The following is a 23109-nucleotide window of genomic DNA, read 5'->3' as shown; positions in this document are numbered from 1 at the left end:
AACTTGAAAACGACCGGAAAAAAGCGTAGACGGTTTCGTGAATACACGTAATATCGACCTATGACGGTAGAGAGTGTAACCAATCAGCGTTGGAGGAGTTGGTGGCTCCTGATTGGATAACTTGAATTCGGTGTGACGGAGCCATGGAGCATGGATGGAGGTGGTTTCTACTTAAAGTGATCCCAGTAAAATTGTGTTTTTAAAGACGTATATAAAGTAACAAAGGAGAAAAAACACAATAATAAAATATTTTATCTTGTGACAAAAGCAGTTTGTGACATTGTGTGTTAATAGAAGAAATATATTTGCATGTATTTAATATTAAATGACACACTTGCGGTATATGTATGCGTAATGTTATAAGCTATAAACTAATACAAACTTTGATTTTGTAATGATTAACTGTTGGGAATACATGTTCCTCATGATTAAATACATATTAATTAAAGTTACCTATCTCTAATCATTTGATCCCTATTCCATATTCCACAGTCATGGTTTCACCTCACTGGATTTTTCATCACTGGATACATTACATTTTTTGCATAACTTAACAACCCTGCTTATCAGGCTGTAGAACATTTTCATCATGATGGAAGAATAAAAACTCACAAAACAGAAATACTCCAGGAAAGTTCCAGTACCTAAAAACTATTTACAGTAATTACAGTAAGTGAATAAATGCACTTAGTCATATCAAGCACGGACTCTTTATGATAATTGTAATTATACACACAACATACACGGTTAATTAAATTCCTGGCAAACTGTGGAGAATCCTGTTCTGTTAGCTCACCATGGTCACATTTTTATATACAGTTTATGGTCACATGTCATAACTTACAAGAGGAAGTGCTATAAAAAGTGACAGTGACTCTTCATTTAATGCCAGCCACAAAGCTGCTCAAATACTAAAGAGCTAAACGTTCCCACAGATTAATGTGTCATATAAGATTTGGTTGTATGTATATGTAAATAAATAAATAAATAAATTATCCTTTTCCTGAAAATATGTGGTTCCTGGCTGTCCTAAAAAAAATAATGTTCACTGAACTGGATTTGGGGCAGTTTGAGAAAAATCACCATTATGACATTAGGCGTAGTCAGACTTTTAATTAAGTAATTAAGCAAAGATTCCTTGACCTGATCACCCATGGCTGCATGTGAGAATTAATGGAAATGGAAAATTAAAATTTAGAATATACAGTTAAAACTCAGGAGAAGGTTTTAAGAGGACCTTTTTCCACAATTCTTTCCAAGGTCAAGAATGAATTTGAATAAATCTGACCATTATTATTATTATTATTATTATTATTATTATTATTATTATTATTGTTGTTGTTGTTATTGTTGGTGGTGGTGGTGGTGGTGTTGTTGCTGTTGTTGTTGTTGCTGTTAGCCAGGGGTATTCAGGGTGACATTTACTGAAATAATCCTGCTGTGCCCTCTAGTGCTGACAAAGCTTTCTTTCAAGTACTCTGTAGAGAACTTCAATACCCAGAAGTCCGTGTGAATTTATGCAGCCCACTATATTGCCCAGAATAATTTCATTGCCGATATTTGTCTTATGTACTAAATTCACAGGTCATAAAAACCAATATTCAGACAACTTTAAGTAAATCTCAAATATCCGGAGTTCGTTATGAAACAAATATATTTTAAAGCTGATTCAAAAATCCACGGGGATATTCACAGTCAGCTAAAGTACGTCTGTCAGGTCTTCAGCCTCCGGTGTCATTGGTGAATGACCGAAGATGTCTCACAGCAGGTTGTTTGCCAGGCTGCTTTGTAAGTATTTTTAACAAATCATAGTTTTAATCACCTGGAATATCCCACAGTTTAGTTTCTGTAACAGAAGTATATTCGTAGGGTCTGTGTTGTACATTAGCTGAGCTTTGCAGGGTCTCACTGTCTCTTGCACTGGCTAGCAAAGCTCCCCTGGGTTGGCTGTCAGTTAGCTTCAGGGCAACTTAGCCACATTAGCCTGCCGACCGAATATACTGGTAAAGCTAATTGACAGTTAGCCAGCCAGCAAGCTAACTAGCTAGCTTTGCGCTAACGTCCAACCGAAATCTAACTTTAACCCCCAGGCCAGGGCAAGTGTTGATCTTTGACCTTGCATGTCCTCTCCACAAAATGTACCGTGTCCACTCACTCTGCCCCCGATGTTTTGTCAGTTTACTTCTTGTTCAATTTTCACTCAGCAGTGACAGGAGGCAGCCAAAGTAGCGGTTGAGGCAGTGTGTCTCCAGCCTGTATGCTCGCAGCTCACTGCATTACAGAGATTTGACATCTAAGCTTTTTTTTTTTTTTTAGATAGTGCTTTGAATAGAATGCAGTTGGTGTAATTGGTTTATATTAAGACTCAACGTTTGTTTAGTAACAGTAATTTTTTAGGACACTGAGCTTAAGTGAACTTTACACAGTGTCATTGATAGGTTGTTACTGAGGCACAGGAAGAAGACCAAAGTTCAGTCATTCAGGGGGAATAATGTTCATGTATGTCAGCCTTGTGTTGCACTCCTGTCAGACTGCACACAATGTGAAACCAAAGTATGTCATTTAGTCAAATCGTTGCTTAAAGTTGAGTCCTCTGAAAGAAGTTATTTTAGCTTTAACACCATACACATGGTCACATAGTCATCAAACTCTTTCTTCTATGCACTTTGTTTTCAATACCTGTATGTAGCTTTTATTTTAATACCTTTTTCTTGCAGGGATGAGCTCATTTACATTTAATAAAGGGCAAATCTATTTGATTAATTTAATTGGCTTAAAGTTTTTGTGCACTTGTGAATCAGACTAGTGAACTGAATAGTAGCATTCAGCGTCCCCTTTGCTTTAGGTGTTTAAGGAGCAAACAGCCCCGTGTGACATTTGAAAAGCTAGAACCAGCAAATGTTTGGCCTTTTTGCTTAATACATTGATCAAACAATGAAATGATCATCAAAATTTTCATTTTCCACTTTCCTCTCTGTTGATTCAAGGATCAAGTATCTATCTATCGGAATTTACTTTGTAGTTTAAATTCTGTCCCCAATATGATGCATGCAAACATGATCAAGTCACCGAAGCAGTGCTGCAAAGAAAGGCGGCTTTGGTTTAAAACCTATGAAACCACATTAAAGGCTCAGAGTAAACATCCGTCTAACCAGTTACTTTGTCTGTAGTATCTCATTGTGATGTTGTGAATGGTGCAGCAGCATGTTGCTAGTTGTATCTGTAATGTAAGGTTGTTATATAACACTCACTCTCACAGTAGAGTTAAAACTTGATAGAGCCTCCTCAATTGCACTTTGACCAGAATGTGTCTCGCTACTTGCTGTGTCTAAGACTTGGATTTGAAGACAGCTGTGTGACAATTCTGTCAGTCTGCCATGAAGTCATTTGATACAATGTCAATGTTTTAAACACTGATTACTTCAGTTCAGAAGAATGTTGAAGGGCACCATTGCACTGTAGTGAAGCAGTAATATTCCACTTCAAAAAATATTGTTTTAAATACAGTACAGTTACCCAGCGATTTGCCAGTAGTGCCCTTTTTTGACATTAATAGCATTATCATACTCAGGAATCTTGGCGAGACCTTTGCAGTGAATGATAGCACAACACTTCCAATCAGTGTAATTAGACATAATGTGTTCTCGTGTCATATTTTCTTCAGTAGTTGACACTATAACAACTCCAATAAGCTGTAATAAGCAACCATCTCTAATTAAAAATTATGCGCGGCAAGAAAACCTAAGAGTGTTTGTGGTCACAGGTGCAGTAAAACTCAGCTGTCAAGTCTGAGAAAAATAAAAATTGTCACTGAGCAACAATAAATGATAGTTGCAGAAGCAAAGAAACTGTTTCCAAAACACTGCAAGGTCTACAGTAAAGGATCATTTCTTGGAAGAAAAATGAATAGACCACTCATGTTTTAACCTTACTCTATTCAATGTGAAAAGAAAGGTTCCCTTTTGTTGAAAATATAAGAGAAACAGTTTTTTGTTGAGTTTTTCCTCTTCAAAGCATATTAAATTAATATTAAAGAAAGCTTAATGTCTATTTTGCACATCTTAATGAATGGATAAAGGCTTTATATGCATGTAACAGGACAGGTATTGCCCTGCTTTTCTGTACACAAGTGGATAGGAAGATTTGATTGTTTAAGGTTTTGATGATTAATATTGATCTGTGTATTGTCACCTAAAATCAGTCTGTCTTTCTCCAATCAGTGCAGCAGAGTGGAGTCAGGCACTGTTATACTGGATCAAGAAAGAACCTCTACATCAGCAAGACTACCAAGGTCATCTGCCAAGGTTTCACAGGGAAGCAGGTTTGTACTGACAACTTATTACCATTAACATATTTTTTAATTATTGCTTCACATTGGATTAGGTAACTTTAATGTGACATCTCACAAACACACACAATTCCTCTTTTTCGGTGTCACATTCTTTCTGTATGAAGAACAAAAAGTCAGTTTGTTTGAACAAACAGTTCATTGTCCTATAATTCAAAGATTTTCTCAGATTCTCAGATTTCAGATTCATGATCTGTGTAAATGCTAAAAACCTGACCTTGGATCAGTTGATAGAGTTGTGATTTACTGCAGTTCACTGTTGTGAGAGTTTTTTGTTTGTTTGTTTTTTGTTTGTTTTTTTTGCTTTAAAGGTCTCTAAATCAGATTTGTTCTTGTTTTATTTCTGTAGATTTTTTTGGGTGGAAAAAATAAACTTTCATTTTTACTTAAACTTCAGTTTTTTCCACATGACTACCCTTAGTCATTGTTTCAGTCAATAATAATAACTTTGTGTGACACATTGTTGATCCTTCCAGTTATTTTTCAAAGGTATGAAAAAGTGCAGGTGATTCACTTCAAACCACTTCCAGTCAAGGAGAATAAAAATCTTGGCAAGTCTGTTCAACAAGCCAGAAACACGGACTTTACAGATTTATGTCCCTCCCTCTGTCCTTGTGCACATTCCATTTTTCATCTTCCATTTTCTCTTCAACATAATAAAAGGTTGTTAAATATAGTTCCAGCGAACACTCTGGGTAATTAGAAAAGGATGAGGAATGAAGCAAGTGCTATTGAGTGCACATTTTCATGTCTTTTTGGCTTGATAAGCAAACCATTTTTCAAATTTATTGTCCCAACATTTGCGATAATAATGACTGGCAAAAACAGCAAAGTTAGCAGGGTGAAGGAGTACATTACATTTGGGGGAAAAATGCTGATTCATAGCTTCTAATTCCTCTTAATAGGCCAGTTATAATTTTTACATTAAGGTCATTTATTTGCACTTGTAGTTATGACCCTTGGCTACTTTATCTACATTGTTTCAGCATCTATTCAGCAATAATTAACTGACTGCAGACTGATAGGGCCTATGCAGCTGAAAATCAGTTCATACCACCTTCATACACTCATTCTGGGAAAGTACCATTGAGGTAATGATTTCACCCTCCAAAATACATTCTCCTCTCTTTACTGTTATAACCGCTTTATGTTGTTGTTTTTTTGTATCAAATGGGCCCTGGATGAAATATTTGTACCAAACACAGAACAGTATGAACTACAAGTACTAACACTTGGCTGATATTCGAAACACCAATATCATGTCTTTACGCATACTGTATGTGTTCTTCACATTTAGTTTTTCCATATACATTTTGTGTAGGCTTGTCCCAGCTCTTCATAGAAGTTTTATGTTGTTCAAACTGGGTGACATATTCAAACTTTAAACTGCATTTTGTCTGACATATTTGATATCTATGGGTTTTAACAAAGTCTGGCTGTACAGCATGAGTTTGTACTGATTTACCCCCCACCCCACCCCCGGTGGATTTGTGAGATGTAAAGGGGTAACAGTACAATTCACAATACAGGTTGACATATAGATAGATATATTGGATCTTTCTATATGTTTTCCCACAAGTAGCAAGAAATTGTCAGACAGAGATGCCAGAATATGTTTCAGGTAATTTAGAAAATGTGTCTCCATTACACCGTTCGTCCCCAGAGGGCACTGACGAATTTATTCTTCAAATGTAAAAGCTTTCCACTCAGTACCTAGATTACCCACAACTCTTAATTGTCTTAGCAAAAATGTTTATGTTATGAAATAAAGTTACAATTGGCTGATATATCTTATACATGACAGCGTATCACTGATGTATCACATTTATTGGTATCCGCCTCAAAAGTCCATTATTGATGAGGTTATAGTGTTGTGTGGTAAAGAATAATATGTTTGGAATAAAGTAAAACTACATCTATATATCTATCCTGTACCATTATTAGCATGGATACATCATGCATTCATAGTGTCTGTGTGCTTTATCACTTCCATTGGTGTTAACTGCCACCGCCCCAGATATATTAAGGTCCTTCCTTCTCCAAAAGTACAACACAAACTCACCAGATGTGCGTTAGAAACCAAAGCTCCAAAAACATGGGCACTGTGTTAGCATGGGGACTGTCTGAGGTTTAAATATGTTTCCCCTGACAAATTAAGAAAAGCATCTGAAATGCAAAATTAATTAACAAATTAGATGTGTTTCGGATTGGGTTGATGCAAATGAATCGACTTCATGACTGTCAGGAATAAAATCCTCCGACTGTGGCAGCCATTACAGGTTCCCTATTGCCTGCATGGAGGCGACAGTATGTCAGATATTTTCCTGTAAAGTATCTTTCTTTGGAGATATTTTTCAGTCACTGTTGGAGAATATCCAAAGCCGCTTTTGATTTGTTTTTTCAAATGTTCTGCAAGGAGATTAAACTAAGCTTACATCATTATTTATCTGTCAAGAGCATTTCGAGTCCCTCTCATTGAATATATTTACCCGTTGCTACATCCCTAGAAGAACCCAGCCTCACTTCTGTACCCATCCCTTTACTCAGAGACACAGGTGATTAATCCTGGATGGCAGCATATTTCCTCCTTCCTCTCTGTCTGTAATGATATCTCAAGGTTGACACTGCAGAAGTGGCTGTACCTTACTTCATTACACACTCGTACAGACACTGACTTCATCTTTCCCTCTTCCCTTATAGGGAACGTTTCACAGTCAGCAGTCTCTTGACTATGGCTCCCAGTTAGTTGGAGGTGTTTCCCCTGGCAAGGGTGGTAAGACGCACCTTGGCCTGCCAGTCTTCAACTCAGTCAAGGAGGTATGTATGGCTCCTTATCCCTCTGTGTTTGTGTCTGTTGTGTAAATATATAAATATATTAAAAGATAAAAACGGAACTATGTGATATGGAGCTGACAGATTTGCAGCAAATATCCTGTAAAAGACTGCAAAGCTTTTTACAGATGTTTTTTTTAAAGAAACATTAGGTGGCAGTATTTCATAAGTTTAAAATTTCCCTTTTTTTTTTCTTTTTTTTAACACATCACCAATACCTTTTTATTCCTTACCTCAGGCAAAGGAGGGCACAGGGGCAGATGCCACTGTGATTTATGTACCTCCTCCGTTTGCGGCAGCAGCCATCATTGAGGCCATTGACGCAGAGATACCCCTGGTGGTGTGTATCACTGAGGGCATCCCCCAGCAGGACATGGTGAGAGTCAAACATAAGCTCCTGCGCCAGGGCACCACCCGCCTCATAGGCCCCAACTGCCCAGGAGTCATCAATGTAAGCTCACACACACTCTCTCGCTCTCTCTCACATACACAGACACACACACATTGATGCACATTTTGTTTTTGTTTTTTGTTGTTGTCTTGGCTGAGAGGGCCGAAAGCACAAGCTCCCTCTCAAGGGTCCAGGAATAATTCAAATTTAATGCATTAATATTCTGCTCAGTTAAACTAAAACCTTAAAGGAGCATGATTTTCTTATACTGTTGCTTTTATTTGTTTGTTTCTGTGTTGGTGGTCGCATTAATATTATTGTTTGGATTGAGTAATACTTTCTGGATTTTAGTGTATAGCAAAGTTTGCATTTGGACCAAGAACAATTAAAGAAGTTATTCTTATTATACTATACTAAATTGTTCTTTTGCAAAGAGAAATATTTTGTTCAGTAAAGAAAAACAAGTTAAACAGGAGACTGAGTTTGAAGGTGAGGAGCTAGTGTTCACAGGAATAGTGAAGTTAAAAAAACAGAATCGTATGTGTGAATGTCACAGTAAATGGTCTTTAATTAAAGTTTAAAATGTATTCATTTGCAGCCTGGAGAATGCAAGATTGGGATCATGCCAGGCCACATTCACAAGAAAGGAAGAATTGGTGAGATTTCCTAATTTGTCTGTGAAATCGCACACTGTATATTCTTTGTAAGCATTTAATTTATACAGAACAGTATAAGTTGCTTTTTAAACGCTAAAAGTGATATAAGAATATTTGCTGAATGACAGCTTACAGGTTCCTTAAATGCTGACTGAGGTCCAACTAAAAAAGTGTGATGGAAAAGAAAAGGGAAAAAAAAAACGTAAATCATACTAATATCTTCCCAAATCATTTTCTTATAGCACCGTACTTAAATCCTAGATGTAGCTTCTGCTGTTGACAGCTTGATAAGCAGTGTGTGCTGCTGCTGGCCAGTGAACCTTTACAGGAAGTCTGTTTGTATAGTAAATCGACTGCCATCATTTTCAAAGCTTACGCAGAACAGCTGTTACAGAACTCTGTTATGATGGTGATCTTTTTTCTTTTTGCTGTAACATTAACAACAATTCAGGTTGGACAGAAAAAGACAGCTGGATCTTATATCATTTTATCACCCTTGATTGCAGCAGTGGCTTAGTATGGTTATTACCAAAAAAATAAAAACATCAAAAAAATGTTTTCTCAATCTGTCTTTCAGGCATTGTGTCTAGATCCGGTACCCTGACATATGAGGCCGTGCACCAAACTACACAAGTGGGCCTGGGACAGTCTCTCTGCGTTGGTAAGATAGCAGTGATCTGTGGCATATTGAATTTAAATATAGCACACAGTGACACAGCTTTTAGTGTTATATCCAGACATTATTAACACAAGCAATCAGCTTGAAATAAAATAACCAAGTTTGCAAGAAACTTTGTATGACTTCGTGGGTTGTAGGAAAAAAAATTAGGAGATTTAGAAGACCTAAGACCTGAGTTACAAGACATAAAAAGAGACGCTGTACCAAAAGATGGGTGCTGTAATGTCTCTATACATTTTATCTTTAATGATTTCTCCAGAGATACAAACTTGTATGAGCATCTTCCTTGACTTTCTGGGAATTGTAGGGCGATCTACCTCATTCACCTTTCACTAAAACTCATTAGATGCTGATGCTGATGCAAGTCATTTTATGTCAAAAAAGCCACTTAGCAACTATCTGATCATTGCTTTGAATATCCCTCTCAGATCTGAACATTGAAGTTGTTGCTTTCTTTTTAAGGGCTCTATTGAGATTGAACAGGCACATTGAGTGGCAGATGGAAGTAGAAACTTTTTAAAATGTCTTTGTCCTCAAAATCTTGAAAAAAGTGAGTTTCGTCTCTGATCCGTGGTCAAGCTAATTTTTGTTCTCTTCACAAACCAAAGGGGGGGAAATTTGTGATTCTACATCGCGTAGTTGAAACTAGACGGTTTCAAAACTGAGCGACCTTGCTACCTTGCTATATGATCATCCTCAATAGATGCATTTTGCTGCCTCTTGTTTTCCAAATCATGATCTTTTTTGATGCAATTGAACTTGAATGTCACAAAGCAGCTTATTTATTTGGTGTCAATGATTCTGCAAACAAAGCCTTAACATTATGAAACACTGGGAAATAGAGGTTATTTTTTTAATGTTTCAAAAGCTGTTAGATTCATGCCAGGTTTTGCTGTATGATTTCCAGGTAATAGTCATTTCTGCAGCTCCCAAGTACAGATGTGGAACTTACCATTACTGCCTGTTATTACCTTGTTTTTCTTCCCCACGAGTTCTCACAGTCGTATTTCTGTAATTTACTGTCTTCGACTGTGGATTAGTAATACATCCAGCTTCATAGCACAGCTTGCAGCTGAGATATTATTATGTTTGATTGATTATTGATGTTATTATGGTACAATCTTTGTTGCTGCCTTCAAAAACAAATTTAACTAAATTATATATTCATCAATCTTATACCAGCTTGTTGTCATTCTCACCTAACTGTACCATTATACCTAACTCTATTAGGTCTTGGCTACACAGCAAATATAAGATTAACTCTTTTTTAGAAGAAAAAATTATTTTCACTGACTTATTTGCCACCAGAGAATCTGTATTAAAGAGCTGGTTGGACACCCGAATTAACTGAAAAACAACCTGACTTCATTATTATTAAGACATTTTAATTACGAGTGTCCTCTAGCCAGACTTCATGCAGCCAGCGCCGCAACAGTATTAAATATTGTAGAGTTCATTAAGGGGGTTTATTAGTGGTTCTGCTAGCAACTTCTTAAATCTGAGAATGACCTAGGGGCTACAGCAAATTATACTTAGTACAATATTTAATATCACTGTCATCATTGTTGCTAGTAATGTGGTTCTCTTTTATTATTATTCATGTAATCTTTTTTTCTTTGTGTTGGCCAGGTTTTTTAATGGTTTGAATATAAATTTAGGTGACATTTTGTCTGTGAAGATTTGTCTTGCAAAGGTTTTGCCCAAGCTTTTATAGATCCTGGTGTAATTTTCTGTGGAAATGATTCTAAAAAAATATTATTGGGCTCTTCTGTTTTGGAAAAGCTTCATAAGTCATGGTCCTTGGGTATGAAAGGAAAGGCATCATTAAACTACCATGCAGAGATAAAAGTGGTTTGGCACAGTTATCCCATTAAACAAACTTTGTGAAGAGACTTTGAAGTAAAATTGAAAAATGGTGTTCATTTAACCTCAGTCCGATTTAACTTCTAACAAAATGCGGATCATCTACAGTGATTTGGGAAAGTATTCCAACTCCTTCACTTTTTCACACAACACACTGATTAAATTTAAAGTGGCTACAATCAGCATTTTTATCTCAACAATAAATAATGTGATTATTTGTATGTAAACCCCACAGAAAATTATCACCTTACTCTGTAGCTCCCCTCACCCCTTTCTTTCAGCTAATTGTTTTGGTTGTGCAGGCCACAACTGTCCTGCCCCGATTCACTTTCCCAACTCTCATAGAGTCGTTTACAGATGTAGTTGTTAAACAGCAAAACCCTGTTCGCCACCAAGCTGCAGACATACACCATCACAGGCCGGATGGTAAACATAGTGGAGCATTTAGCAGCTGAAGAGCCTGACATTTCCCTCAGGAGTTAGTGAAGACCAAAACAGACATAAAATGTAGGATTTGCATTTGGCAGGACACCAGAAACTGGTGATGACTTCCAATAGATCCTAATGTTGGGTAAAAGGGAATAAAAAATTAGATATGAGATACACTACAATCATTCTCAAACCAAATAAGTTTGGAAACATTTAATTTGCTCATGGAACAATTGAGCCCAGTGAACAGTCTCAGTGCTGATCATCAGACCATATTGACATTCAACCTGCTTTTTATTCTGTCCTCAGGCTGAACAGCCATGTGCCATACTTAAATATTCACATTTATCTTTCCTTTCCTTTATCCTTTGAGAGTCTTAAGTATACAACAAGGGTTTGCTTTGTCTCCTGCAAGGTATTGGCGGCGATCCATTCAATGGAACAAACTTCATAGACTGTCTGGAGGTGTTCCTGCAGGATCCCAAGACAGAGGGCATCATCCTTATTGGAGAAATCGGGGGCAATGCAGAGGAGAATGCAGCAGAGTACCTCAAACAGCACAACTCTGTAAGGAAATAACACACTGGACACCCATTATTTCACTTCACTCTCCTTGTAATATCCTCTGCTACAGCGCATCACCTCAGCAGATATATCTGTTCGTATAAAAAATGTATCCTTTTCTGAATTAGCTCTTAGTCATGCCCTTTCAAATCTATGAGTTGCAGTGAACACTGGAATCCATCGTACAATGAGAACAAGGTGGAACTGTGAAAGTGCCCTTTCTTTTTGATCACAGCCTCAGGCTTTCCCTCTGTGCTTTTGGCGCCTGTGTGATTTGTGTGATAAAGAGTGGTAGATGGGACTCAGGTATGATTCACAGGGCATGTTCTAGAAATGTGCAGTGTTTATGAGCAGTGAACCTGTTTGTGATGCCCACATGTTATAAAGAGCAGTGTGGTGATGATTGGCTTAAGGAGCCAAGTGGCTGAGAACTTGTAACTGACATTTTTAACTTCACCAGGCCTGTACTTGGTATTTTGCTCCTTGCCAATGACTTTTAATCTGTTAATTTTTCAGTGTGTATGTGTTTGTTTCTGTATATGTGTGCGTGTGCTTATAGTGCTCCTGAGCTGAGAAATGGATTTGATTTGCCCTCGGCTGCTTTAATGCATGCAAATCTCCCGCTAGCGTCTCAAGAGAATAACTTCTCTCACTCGACAAATAAAGTACAAACACCGCCACCACACACCACCCCCACTCACCCACCCAATCACCCAGAGTGTTGACAGCGAGGGGCAGTTCAAATGAAACGCATGCATGAAAAAGCCCAGCAGAGCGTGGGAGTAAGCTGCAGATCTTCCGTTGAAAGTCAATTGTGTAGAACATCGTACATAAAATAGCGTGCTTGGACCAAATTTTTTATAGAGAAAGCTCAAAAGAGGACAGGAGACATTGTTTTCACTTCATGGAAAACTTAACTTTTCTTGATTTGAATACATTTGAATTCAAGTCTCCAATACACTAACCTAGGGCAGGTCCCACATATGAATATTGTATTAACGTGAAGCACAGTGTCACTGTAAATGAGCAGCAGGTGAGCATAATGAAATCTCCCAAAAAAAAAAAAAAGAACTCAAATTGATGATAGATTCTTTCTGTACTCTGATGATCAAGAAGATTTAGCTAACTCATGAGTTTCTCCATGAGTTATTCAGAGAATTGAACAGTTGTAAAGATAAACCTTACAGATAAACCGATATGTTACCTGTGATATGAATTTATAGCCGTGAGCTGACAGAAGAAATCAGTCTGCATGTTGTACAATCATGTATTATAAAACACTTTACTCTGGGCTGTTATGAAAACAAATTCTCACCTTGTAGTGCTTTATTGATAACAACTGCTTAAGAACAGTTGCTTAAGAATTGTTTACCAATCTTTTAAATCTTTAAAGCCTCTAAAAACTTGTCTTTAAATCCTAAATGTTTCTCTAGGACATTAAATATTCATGAATGAAGAGATGCAATGATTAGTCACCTAATTGATAAGTCGATCAACCGAAAATGAACTCAACTGCAGTCGTTTAATACATCTTTTTAAGCAAAAATGGCAAACTATTTGCAGCCTCCAGCTTCTCTCGCATTTGATGCTTCTCTTTGTCAACTGGTGGTAAAATGAATATCTTTATTTTTTCAGTGTTGGTCAGACAAACCTAGTGTTAGTCTGCTGGAAATTTTAACTGGCATTTTTCCCTATTTACTGTCATTTTATAGACAAAATGATTAATCAAAAAAAATAATCGGCAGATTATCAATAATGAAAATGAAATTAATCGTTAGTTGTAGCCTTCAAATATACAACAATCAAAGTTTTGGGGAAACAACATTCTTAGTCATTATTTAATCAGAGTTTAATTCTCAAAAAGTGAGATAATCGGCTTCATCACGACTGTGTGGGTGTGATGTGACCAGATTTGATTGACGGTGGCCTGGCAACATAAGCAAGCAACTCGCCAACTAACTGGTTCTAGACCTGTGAATTTCCACCCACACCTCAGATTTGTTAAGTGTTTTAAATAGGTCTGGTGGTCTGCCCACTGAAGACTATTTGTGTCAGTAGAAGGGTATAACCAACCAATCAGAGTTTAGTGGGTGGGATTAAAATTTTGACACCTTCTCCCTTCATAGCTAGCTGCCTACTTGGCTACGTCCATGTAACGTGTCTACAAACACAGTGGCAGCATGAGATTACAGCAGCTGCAAAGGTGGTTGTTAGTTAGTTGTTGATTTAAAGAAATAACTTTGAAATCAACCTCTTTCTTTAATATTTGTTTTTAAAAAAAGGGCAGCTTCCATGTTGACTGAAAAATATCCGGTAGGCTGGATAAGTCCATGCTAAATTTCAAGCGTCATAGCAAAGGGTCTAAATACTTATGTCCATGTGATTTTTCCGTTTTTTCGTTTTTAGTGAATTCGTAAAACAATCAAAAATTCTGTTTTCACTTTGTCATTATGACTTATTGAGTGTAGATGTATGAGGGGAAAATTTTTTTAATTTTATTTTAACATAAGGCTGCAACATAACAAAATGTGACAAGATGTAAGCGGTCTAAAAACCCCCTTAATGCACTGTAATAAACTGCCAACTGAGTGTATATGAAATCACCTGTTTCCAACTTAAAAACAGTGAGAGGAACACAGACGCAACAGTAAAGACATTAATATCTCATGTGAAATAAACAAGACTGTTCAAACCTCGGCACAAAATTGTGTTGAAGTAGGACCACATCACTCATTGTAAGAAGTTAATTTAGAAAATAGTTTTTTTTAAGATGCTTGACGCTTCACATTAACTTGACAAATTCTGCCACACTGGACACATTTAGTATCGAATGCTCAGTGAAATTAAAGGTCCAATGTCATGATTGATTTGTGTCATGCAACATTAAATATATTGAACTCCTATTTGAGAAAGACACATTATACCAGAAAGGTGAGGAAGTATTGATTTGAGTATCCATCAATGTTACAGCTGAGTTACTGCAGACCGTTTATCTACTGACACCTTAATTCTGTAAAATTCAAGAAAACAAGCTTATATTTCCCACCAGCTTCTGCTGTCAGATTTTATGATGCAGGACATATTTCAGGGTTCAGTCTTCATCAGTGTCTGCGAGGCTTGCCAACATAATATGGTGTTAAGAAGTCACCTGTATCAAAGGTATGCCTATCATTACCAGAGCTTCACAAGCTTTCTGCAGTCAGAAATAGGTATTACACAGAAAAACCATATTATAATTTGCTTCATGCATATCAAGTAGGTTGGAGTATTTGGCACCTAAGCTACCGTGGAGGTTTACTGATTTTCTTTTTTTTTTTTTTTTCTATTTCAGCCTCTTGACTTTTAGCCCAGCCTGTCTCCACTGAGCTTAGCTAAACCCCTTGTAATTCTGTAGAAACAACACTGAAAACTAACGCAGGCTGTAGTTTGGAGGAAGCCTGAGGTAAAAAAAAAAAAAAAAAAAAAAAAAAAGTGTCAGTTGGCTCCATGTGCACGCGCACATGCCAGTTTTATTCATGCCTACCTGTCATATTTATAGGGGTGTGTAATTGTCTCACTTTGGCTTTTTAAGCTCGTGAATACAATTCCTCACCTTGGAGCAGGCTGTTTTGTGTTTATAGAACAAAGCCCTCAACCAGTCGCTCTAGCAGAGGTGGGGGAACTACCCTATTTGTCTCATAATTAAGGTAATATATCTGAACTGCTAACAGTAGAAGACAAAAGACGGGTAGAGCGAATAGTGGTATGACTCCCCTCCCTGTATGCATTGTTAGTACTTAGTATCCAGGGAGGCAGGGATTAATAGAGTAATTAAACCCCCTTTCGTTTGAGGTAGATTTAAGACTTGATTCACATGAGGGTGGTTTGTTTATTCTGAACGTGATTTGACTTCTGAATACTGAGTCGGGTTTGGTGCTAATTTGTTTTGTGCTTACATTTTTCAACGCACAGAACAGATGCTTGTCACATATTTAGAGCACTTTAAAGAGATATTCCTTCTCTCTCTCCATTTCCCTGTTAACTGTGTAAGTGTTAATGTCTCATTAGCAGTGCACTTCTAGCCAAGGTCCTCAACATTTCCCTGGCTGATATATGTCCTGCTAGTCTTAATTATCAAAAGTCATCTCCAGTTTATATTAGTGGCTGCCATCTTGTTCCTGCCAGTGTCAGGGTTGAATTCGGAGCTGAAATGGCAGGAGGAGTGGGTGTCTTTGAAGGACCTCGCTGTGTTGCTTTGGCTGTTGAGCATGCCACATTCACTCTCTGAAAGCAGTCTGCCAGATGAGCCACAGCCTTCTGTTGAAAACCCAGGACTGTGTGTGTGTGTGTGTGCGCGCACAAAGCCGTCCTCTACAATTATATTGTTATTCCTAACTATGAAATATTAGCTGCTGTACGTGTGTGTGCGTGCGCACACACACACACACACACACACACACACGCACACACTGTCCGTCCCTCTCTCTGGTAATGATGTTATTGCTGAAGATGAAATATTAGCTCTCTTCACCTTGGAAATGATCTTAACTGTTGAACGTAACATCCATCAATGAGCAAGCAGCATAGACAGGCACTGAGCTAATCAGTGCCTGCATGACTAATTACCATCTCAGAAATGAGATGATATGAAATGGCAGGAGCCTGAGCCTCTATCTGGTCATACACCAGCCCATGCAATTAAATGACTTGATTGACCCTTTGTTTTAATAATGCAGGCTGAGACTGAGATGGCTGGTTAGACAAGCCTGTTATCATGGGGGCACTGTAATAAGAGGACATGGAGTGTTTCATTTCTAATGAATGAATAAAATGCAGGTGCAGAAAATGTATTCTCCCTATTATTGTACATTCACCTCCCTTGTTTTGACTCTTTCCTCCTCCTTGTAACAACTTTGTTGTTTTGCTAACTCTACTCAAATCTTCAAACTTTCCCTTGAGTCTATCCTCCTTTATTTATTTTATTTTTCACCATATTTTACACTCATATTTTTCTGTCTCTCCCTCTTCTATGTCCAGGGTGCTAGTTCAAAGCCTGTGGTGTCTTTCATCGCGGGGCTAACTGCTCCTCCCGGCCGTAGGATGGGCCACGCCGGCGCCATTATTGCCGGTGGAAAGGGAGGAGCCAAAGAGAAGATAGCAGCCCTCCAGTCAGCTGGAGTTGTAGTCAGCATGTCCCCAGCCCAGCTCGGCAGTACTATGTTCAAGGTGAGTCCTTTCTTCCAGCCAGACATTATCATGGACAAGGACAATAATAATAATTATGATAATGTGATAGTGTTTTGATGGGGTGTGCAAGAGGACAGGAATACATATTGAAGTTAACAGTATAGTTGTAGCGTATAATCTTTAAAAGCTTTACCTAAAAAATCATTTATAGCAATATTCAGTACTTCAGTTCAAAAAATGCTCATAAATGACATTTTGCAGACAGGTGTTATTCCAGTCTCATTCAGAATTAAGTAATTGTTTTTAAGTCTTTGACATTTTACTGGCATGATGTAATAAAGCACTCGTTTTACCTTGCTTAACTCCTCGGTACAGTGCAGACCTTGCTACGTTACATGAATAAGTTTCAGCGCTCTCTTCTTTTTACGCCCTGGAGGAAATAAATCTTCAGTTTTGTTTTGTTTTTGTCATCTTTCAAGATGACTTTTAGCTAAAGTTATGGTGAAATTCCCTTTCAGACAGCACTAATAATGTGTCACCTGACCTGAATACTGTGCACTGATTCACTGATTGAATATATCGGGTCATGTTCAGGAACAGCACTGGCGTTTCCATCAGCCCAACTCTAATCTGAATAAAATGGTTGCAAACATTTAGATCTATGGCTGAATGAAAAAAACAAAAAAACATTGACATGTAGATAGGCCAGCAAAGTCATGCATTTCCCTGAGGGACTTTTGTTTTGAATTGTCACTAGACATAAACTTTAAAAATGCTCAACCACAAGCTAACTCTCTCAAAAAAATATTTCAACTCATTCTAAAACATAATCCAGAATATATTACATTCATAAATCATTTTTACTCTGACTACTCCGTCTTTTCTTGACCCTGGCTTTAGTCTTCATTTTTTGTTGTGTTGCTGTCCAATTCAAATGTACCATAATGTTGGCTTGAGATAATTAGAAATAGAACTTGATAACAAACAAATAGCCAAATATACAATTCTTTGCTTCTTTTATATATTAAAAAAAAATGTATTTACTTATGCTTTTAAGAATAGTAGACAAATAAACAATTACTAAGGTCATGTTTCAGTTATACAGATAAATATGCAAGCTAATAAAAGCTGAAAGCCAAGTTAGCTAATGAGGAGGTAATATAATCACATTGTAATAACACTGTAATAATATTTGTCTTTTGGCCCCACAACAAAATATCTTGTGATGCTGGTCACTGGTAGCACCATCGTTCATCATGGAACAGTTACAAATATGAGAAGGTTTACTGGGAACAGGAATTACATTTTTTTTTCTGGGAGTAGCAAGGTCGAGATTGAACTTTTACTGTATGCCGTAAAGGAAGGCAGAAGAGAAGGGCAGAAATTAATAAATGCGTGTTGACAGTGGCTGAGTTGGCGCCACTGCCTCTTTATTTCAATTTATCTCTAGGGAAGCACTGTTAACAAGATGTATAAAAAGTGAAAGCATGTATTACACCCATTCATCATCTTATACTTTCATTACCACTGCTGGCACTACTGCACGCGAATATAGATTTACACGTGTTTTTTTTTTTTTTTTTTTTTCCCCAAAGTTCAATTCATAATCATTGTGTGTAATGATGAAAAACGTGCTACGCGGTTGCTCATTTTGCTGCACATTGTGTTCATACATCTCTGTTAATCTCATTGACCGCTGTAATAGAAGTAATAACACGTAAGAGAGGCAAGTAGACATAATGCTTTGGGTGTGGGAAACAATGACGACCCCAGTCGCAGCTGTTCAGGTCGTGGAGAGCATCTCTGCTGCTCCTGACCTCCATGAGCCTCGACATGAGTGTTGAAAAACATGAATTTGCAAAAGTGGATACATGCGTCATCATGTTAAATTAGAGCTTCATGAATTATGCATATTGCTGCAGCAGATGTTTTTATGCTAAAAACATGATAAGCTGAACAGAACGACTTGTCTAGATTTATATTCTGTCAAGTTTCTGCATCTAATGTGTATTTGGAATCAAAAAAGATGTATGCTGCATTTTGACATGTTATCAGTAAAATGAAATGGCAGTAGTAATGCTCTCACTTCCAAGTGGTACATGATCAAATGGAACAAACACAGCTGAAGACGCTTTTGTCCTCAGTTACATAAGCCCATCCTGACACATTATTCATCATAATAATAATTACAGATACACACTATCAATTCCGTGGTAGCATAAACAGGATGCAGCATGTTGGTATCATTACCACTGTCTGTTAAAATGATAACGTTTTCATTTCTAGCCATTTGACAATTTGCTGGAAGTAAAATATGGCAAGCCAAATGATGTTTAGTTTTTTCTTTATCCAAACTAAGTGCTGTCTAAAGCACATCTAGAAGACAGGTACATAGAATAATGAAAGCATGAATTAATAGTTCAATACTGAGTTTATTAGAAATATGTTTCAGTCATCCCTAGAGAACAGATAATGTATAATAAGATGTTTTTTTATCAACAGGAGTTTAAACAAGTTCAGACAACCAGTTCATATCTGACATCTAACACGAAAATATCTTCGTAACAGTAATACATTTAAAGTTTGGTTGTAAATATATTTTCATTTCCTATCCTTATCTATTTATTACTAATTCTGTTTTTAGATTTATATTTAATATGAATCTTGACTTGTTTCTTCTTAATCGCAGACTAAGGATGTTTTTGTTTCAATTACTGATGTTGTAGTGGTCTCCAATGTTGATTGGCTATTGCATCTTCTGGCTTTATTATAAAGATATTGCTGTTTTTAATATAGTGAATATGATACTTGATGAAGGCCCATGACTGAATCATTGTATTTATAATAAGACATTGTGAAAGATTTTCAAACTATTGTTTTCTGTTTTAGCTTCACAAAATAGATATTAGTTATTAGTTAGTTATTCTTATTTGCCTTTATAATATTAAATATTCATGACTGATCAAATAACAGTCTAGACAGGACTTTAACTATAAGCAAATAACTCACCAACAGTCATCATATTCTGGTACTAATATTGCTGAACCATGGAGGTCCATGACATTATCTTTTTCCAGTTAAGCCTTGCCCTCTTCAAACCAGTAAGAAAAACATGGATACACAGATTAAATTACAGAAAATATCTTAATAAAATAACCCCAACAGTGATCATGTACGTCCTCGAAATGATATCCATTGAGAAAATATGCGTTCCGGGCCTTTTTCAATTTAAAAACTGTAAGTTGAAGCAAAATTAAATATGCAATGCTTGCAGTGATATCCAAAGGAAGTTTCAATGCCACTGGTGCAAAAACAAGATATCAGAAAACATATGTTTATCTGAGAAGGACCTAATTCATATGCAAGAAGGAATAATTATGACCTTTTACTTGTTTACAAAATATCTGGAACACATAATCACAGCAGCAGATAGCATTATCCTATCCTACTCGATATTCATGCATGCACATGTTTACAGATATGTGTAGACAAACTGAGGCATTTAATCTCCAGTTTCTGTTGCTTCAATAAATTCCAAACTCCAAAAAGTTGACGGCAGCTCACAGACCATATTTACGACGCTTGCACTCCTCATACATCTGGCCTCAGGTGTGTCAAAGCTGTTGTCATTGCTAGCTTGTAAATGCCTTGCTGTTCGCTCACATCATGTTTTCCTTTGCTCTCCTCACTTTGAATCCAGATGTATTTTCAATCGTCCCTTTTGACTGGCAACCTTTACTTTTCTCATTTTACTCCCCCGCTTCCTCTTGAGTTGTCTTGTCAAGTGTCTGAGTCTGTCTCACACAAAGTCTTTTTTTTCTCGCTCTTTCTCTGACACAAACCACTCCAGCTTTACCTTGGTGCGATCATTCCTGTATTGTACTCTTGAGTTACTGTCTGCTGCTGTGAACCAACAGCCACCTCCCGCCTCCCTTTTATCATGCCACTCTTTCCTTCCCATTAGTCTTTCTTTGTCCTCACACTTCCTACGGCTTTGTCCCAAATTAGTGATCCCTTTGCCACTCCCTCCTTTAACCCACCTCATCTGTAAAGCAAAAATCTAATAAACTAGCCACAACTCTCCAATCCACCCAACTGTCAAAATGTCTCCTCCTTTATCTCGTCCTTCCCAGAGAGTCAGGCTTAGGGAGAATATTTTCTCCTCAAGGTGGCAGTAAACCTTCAGGTATCCACAAGCCAAAGGGGAATGAGCCAACATGTGCATGAGTACTTGTGTGTTCTGTAGACCTGATAAATGACATTTGCATTAAGTTCCTTTCCCCCCAGTGGAATGGAAAATTCTCAGGGAACGACATATTCTATCATCCCACAATTTGTGTGATATTTCCCAAATTGAATATGTAAATAGCTACATCCTTTTTAATGGCCAACATAATGCTTCCTCATTTATAGTCACATGGTTGGACTGTGCTGATAAACAGAAACTATAACCACACATAAATCAGATTTCTGCAGATGTGTAGCGCGTATCAATCACAGGAAGTGAGCTGTTTTAATGTTGACAACTGGAACCCACTGACACTTACGCGCTACATGATGTGCACTCTCCGGGAAAAACAACAGGCTCTCCAAAGCTCGCGCCGCCTCTATTTCCCCCCTCAACAGCTGATCTAAAACACAGGATCAAAACAGAGCTGTGTGAATTTTACATGAATAAATCATTCACTTCTGTCTATCTCACTTCATATCACTTTGTTTCTTTTCTTCTTCCTCTCTGTTGTCCATCTCTGTAGGAGTTCGAGAAGAGGAAGATGTTGTAAATTGTGCGAGAAGACACCAAACCTTTTACCCCCTGCTCCAAAATTGAGATGAACAGCCTGATTCTGGAGGTGGATATGCCCTACAGGATCTGTAAACCCTGATTATTTCAACTACAACGCGCACATACAGTGTTTATATTGTAATTTCTGCCATGAACTTGTACCTTGCACATAATGAAAGAATAAAACATAGTGTCTTAATGGTATCCTAAAGAACTCATTGTACACAATGTGAAAGCTTTATAGATGTTTTTTCTTCCCCCACATAATGCCGACAGCTGAAGTATGCCATGGTAACCTTGGTGATCTGTCGTTCTGTTATACTCCTTCTGTAAGACATATTCCATCACGCATTTCACTGGCTGTCTACCTGAATAAGAAATATTTCTCATATCATTTCCTTGCCGTGTTGTGTCTATAATTTCTTCACGTGGCACTTTTGAGAAACTGTTGTGTTCTCATTATAGAGCAAGCTCCTCTTTCCCCACGTTTCTACCTTTTTGAAGTAACATAAAGAGCATAAAACTCTACATGTATAAGAGAACAGACAGGGATACAAAAGATATCAAATGGGCATGATGTTTACAAGCTTTCCACCACAACCTGTTCCAGATACATATTATATGCCCAGAATCAATTACCAGGTGAGGGATCAAGATGAAAGCGCTTTTAAGCTATACATCTTGCGTTTTCTGAAAACTCCCTTTTCTCTGGTGTGTATACTGACATGTAAAATCATAGTGTTTAGTTTTAGTCAGGTCTCTATACTGTGAATACTGATACTGATACTATTATTAAGGAAGAGCAGAAACAATTAATATGCAATTGGTAGATTTATTTAATTTTTAATTTATTTATTGGAAGTAAATCTGAGTAGCCATTAGGTCATTTTAACACCTGGGCACACCAGCATTCAAAATGGCTGAAGTTTGCAGAGATCCTACTGAAATTAATTCAACTTTGGTGACCTTTGACATGCAAATTTGTGCAGTTGAGCACTAACAAGCTGTCTTGTTACTGCTGATCTTTGGGGGAAAGCGAAAAGCTAGAGTCCAAAATGGAGGAAGCTATTGTAGCTTATTAGCTGTGTTGCACCATCCTATTTTATTTAACCTCGTATGAACTGATCCACAAAAGTGGTATGATAATATACAAATATGTTTATATAAGCGTTTATAGAATGAAATGATGCACAATTCTGAGAGCAAAACGCCAGGGAGAAGTAAACAGCCCAGTACAGAAAATCTAACAAGATGTTGCTAGTCTGTTCGCAGCTTTCTTGAAAGCTGGTAGTTCTGGGATGTCAGGGTATTGTTTTCCCACAGGTTATATTCCCTTATATGGTTCCCCAAGGGGCAAAACACAACAGTTCCTGTTTGGGATCAGACAGAACCCAAGTG

General features: G+C 37.4%; 1 protein-coding gene across 1 annotated transcript; it reads left to right on the top strand.

Moving 5' to 3' along the window:
- The first annotated feature begins 1648 nt into the window (after positions 1-1648).
- On the top strand, positions 1649-22105 carry suclg1 (succinate-CoA ligase GDP/ADP-forming subunit alph). The gene is made up of 9 exons (XM_056372841.1): positions 1649-1788; positions 4221-4321; positions 7049-7165; positions 7419-7631; positions 8170-8227; positions 8805-8888; positions 11614-11765; positions 16779-16967; positions 21683-22105. The coding sequence occupies exons 1-9, from the start codon at positions 1755-1757 to the stop codon at positions 21707-21709; spliced, it is 975 nt and encodes a 324-aa protein (XP_056228816.1). The 5' UTR covers positions 1649-1754; the 3' UTR covers positions 21710-22105.
- The last annotated feature ends 1004 nt before the right edge of the window (positions 22106-23109 follow it).

The sequence above is a fragment of the Seriola aureovittata genome, chromosome 3 (genome assembly GCF_021018895.1).
Source record: "Seriola aureovittata isolate HTS-2021-v1 ecotype China chromosome 3, ASM2101889v1, whole genome shotgun sequence".
Classification (NCBI taxonomy): Eukaryota; Metazoa; Chordata; class Actinopteri; order Carangiformes; family Carangidae; genus Seriola; species Seriola aureovittata.
Note: the sequence above shows the minus strand (reverse complement) of the source record. Positions and strands in the feature narration are given on the sequence as shown.

Bases quoted from the DNA above. Each gene is read 5' to 3' on its own strand.
- suclg1 (XM_056372841.1), top strand. From the start codon at position 1,755: ATGTCTCACAGCAGGTTGTTTGCCAGGCTGCTTT. The intron at 7,166-7,418 runs GTATGTATGGCT...TCCTTACCTCAG, and splicing joins TCTTCAACTCAGTCAAGGAG to GCAAAGGAGGGCACAGGGGC. The intron at 8,889-11,613 runs GTAAGATAGCAG...GTCTCCTGCAAG, and splicing joins GGGACAGTCTCTCTGCGTTG to GTATTGGCGGCGATCCATTC.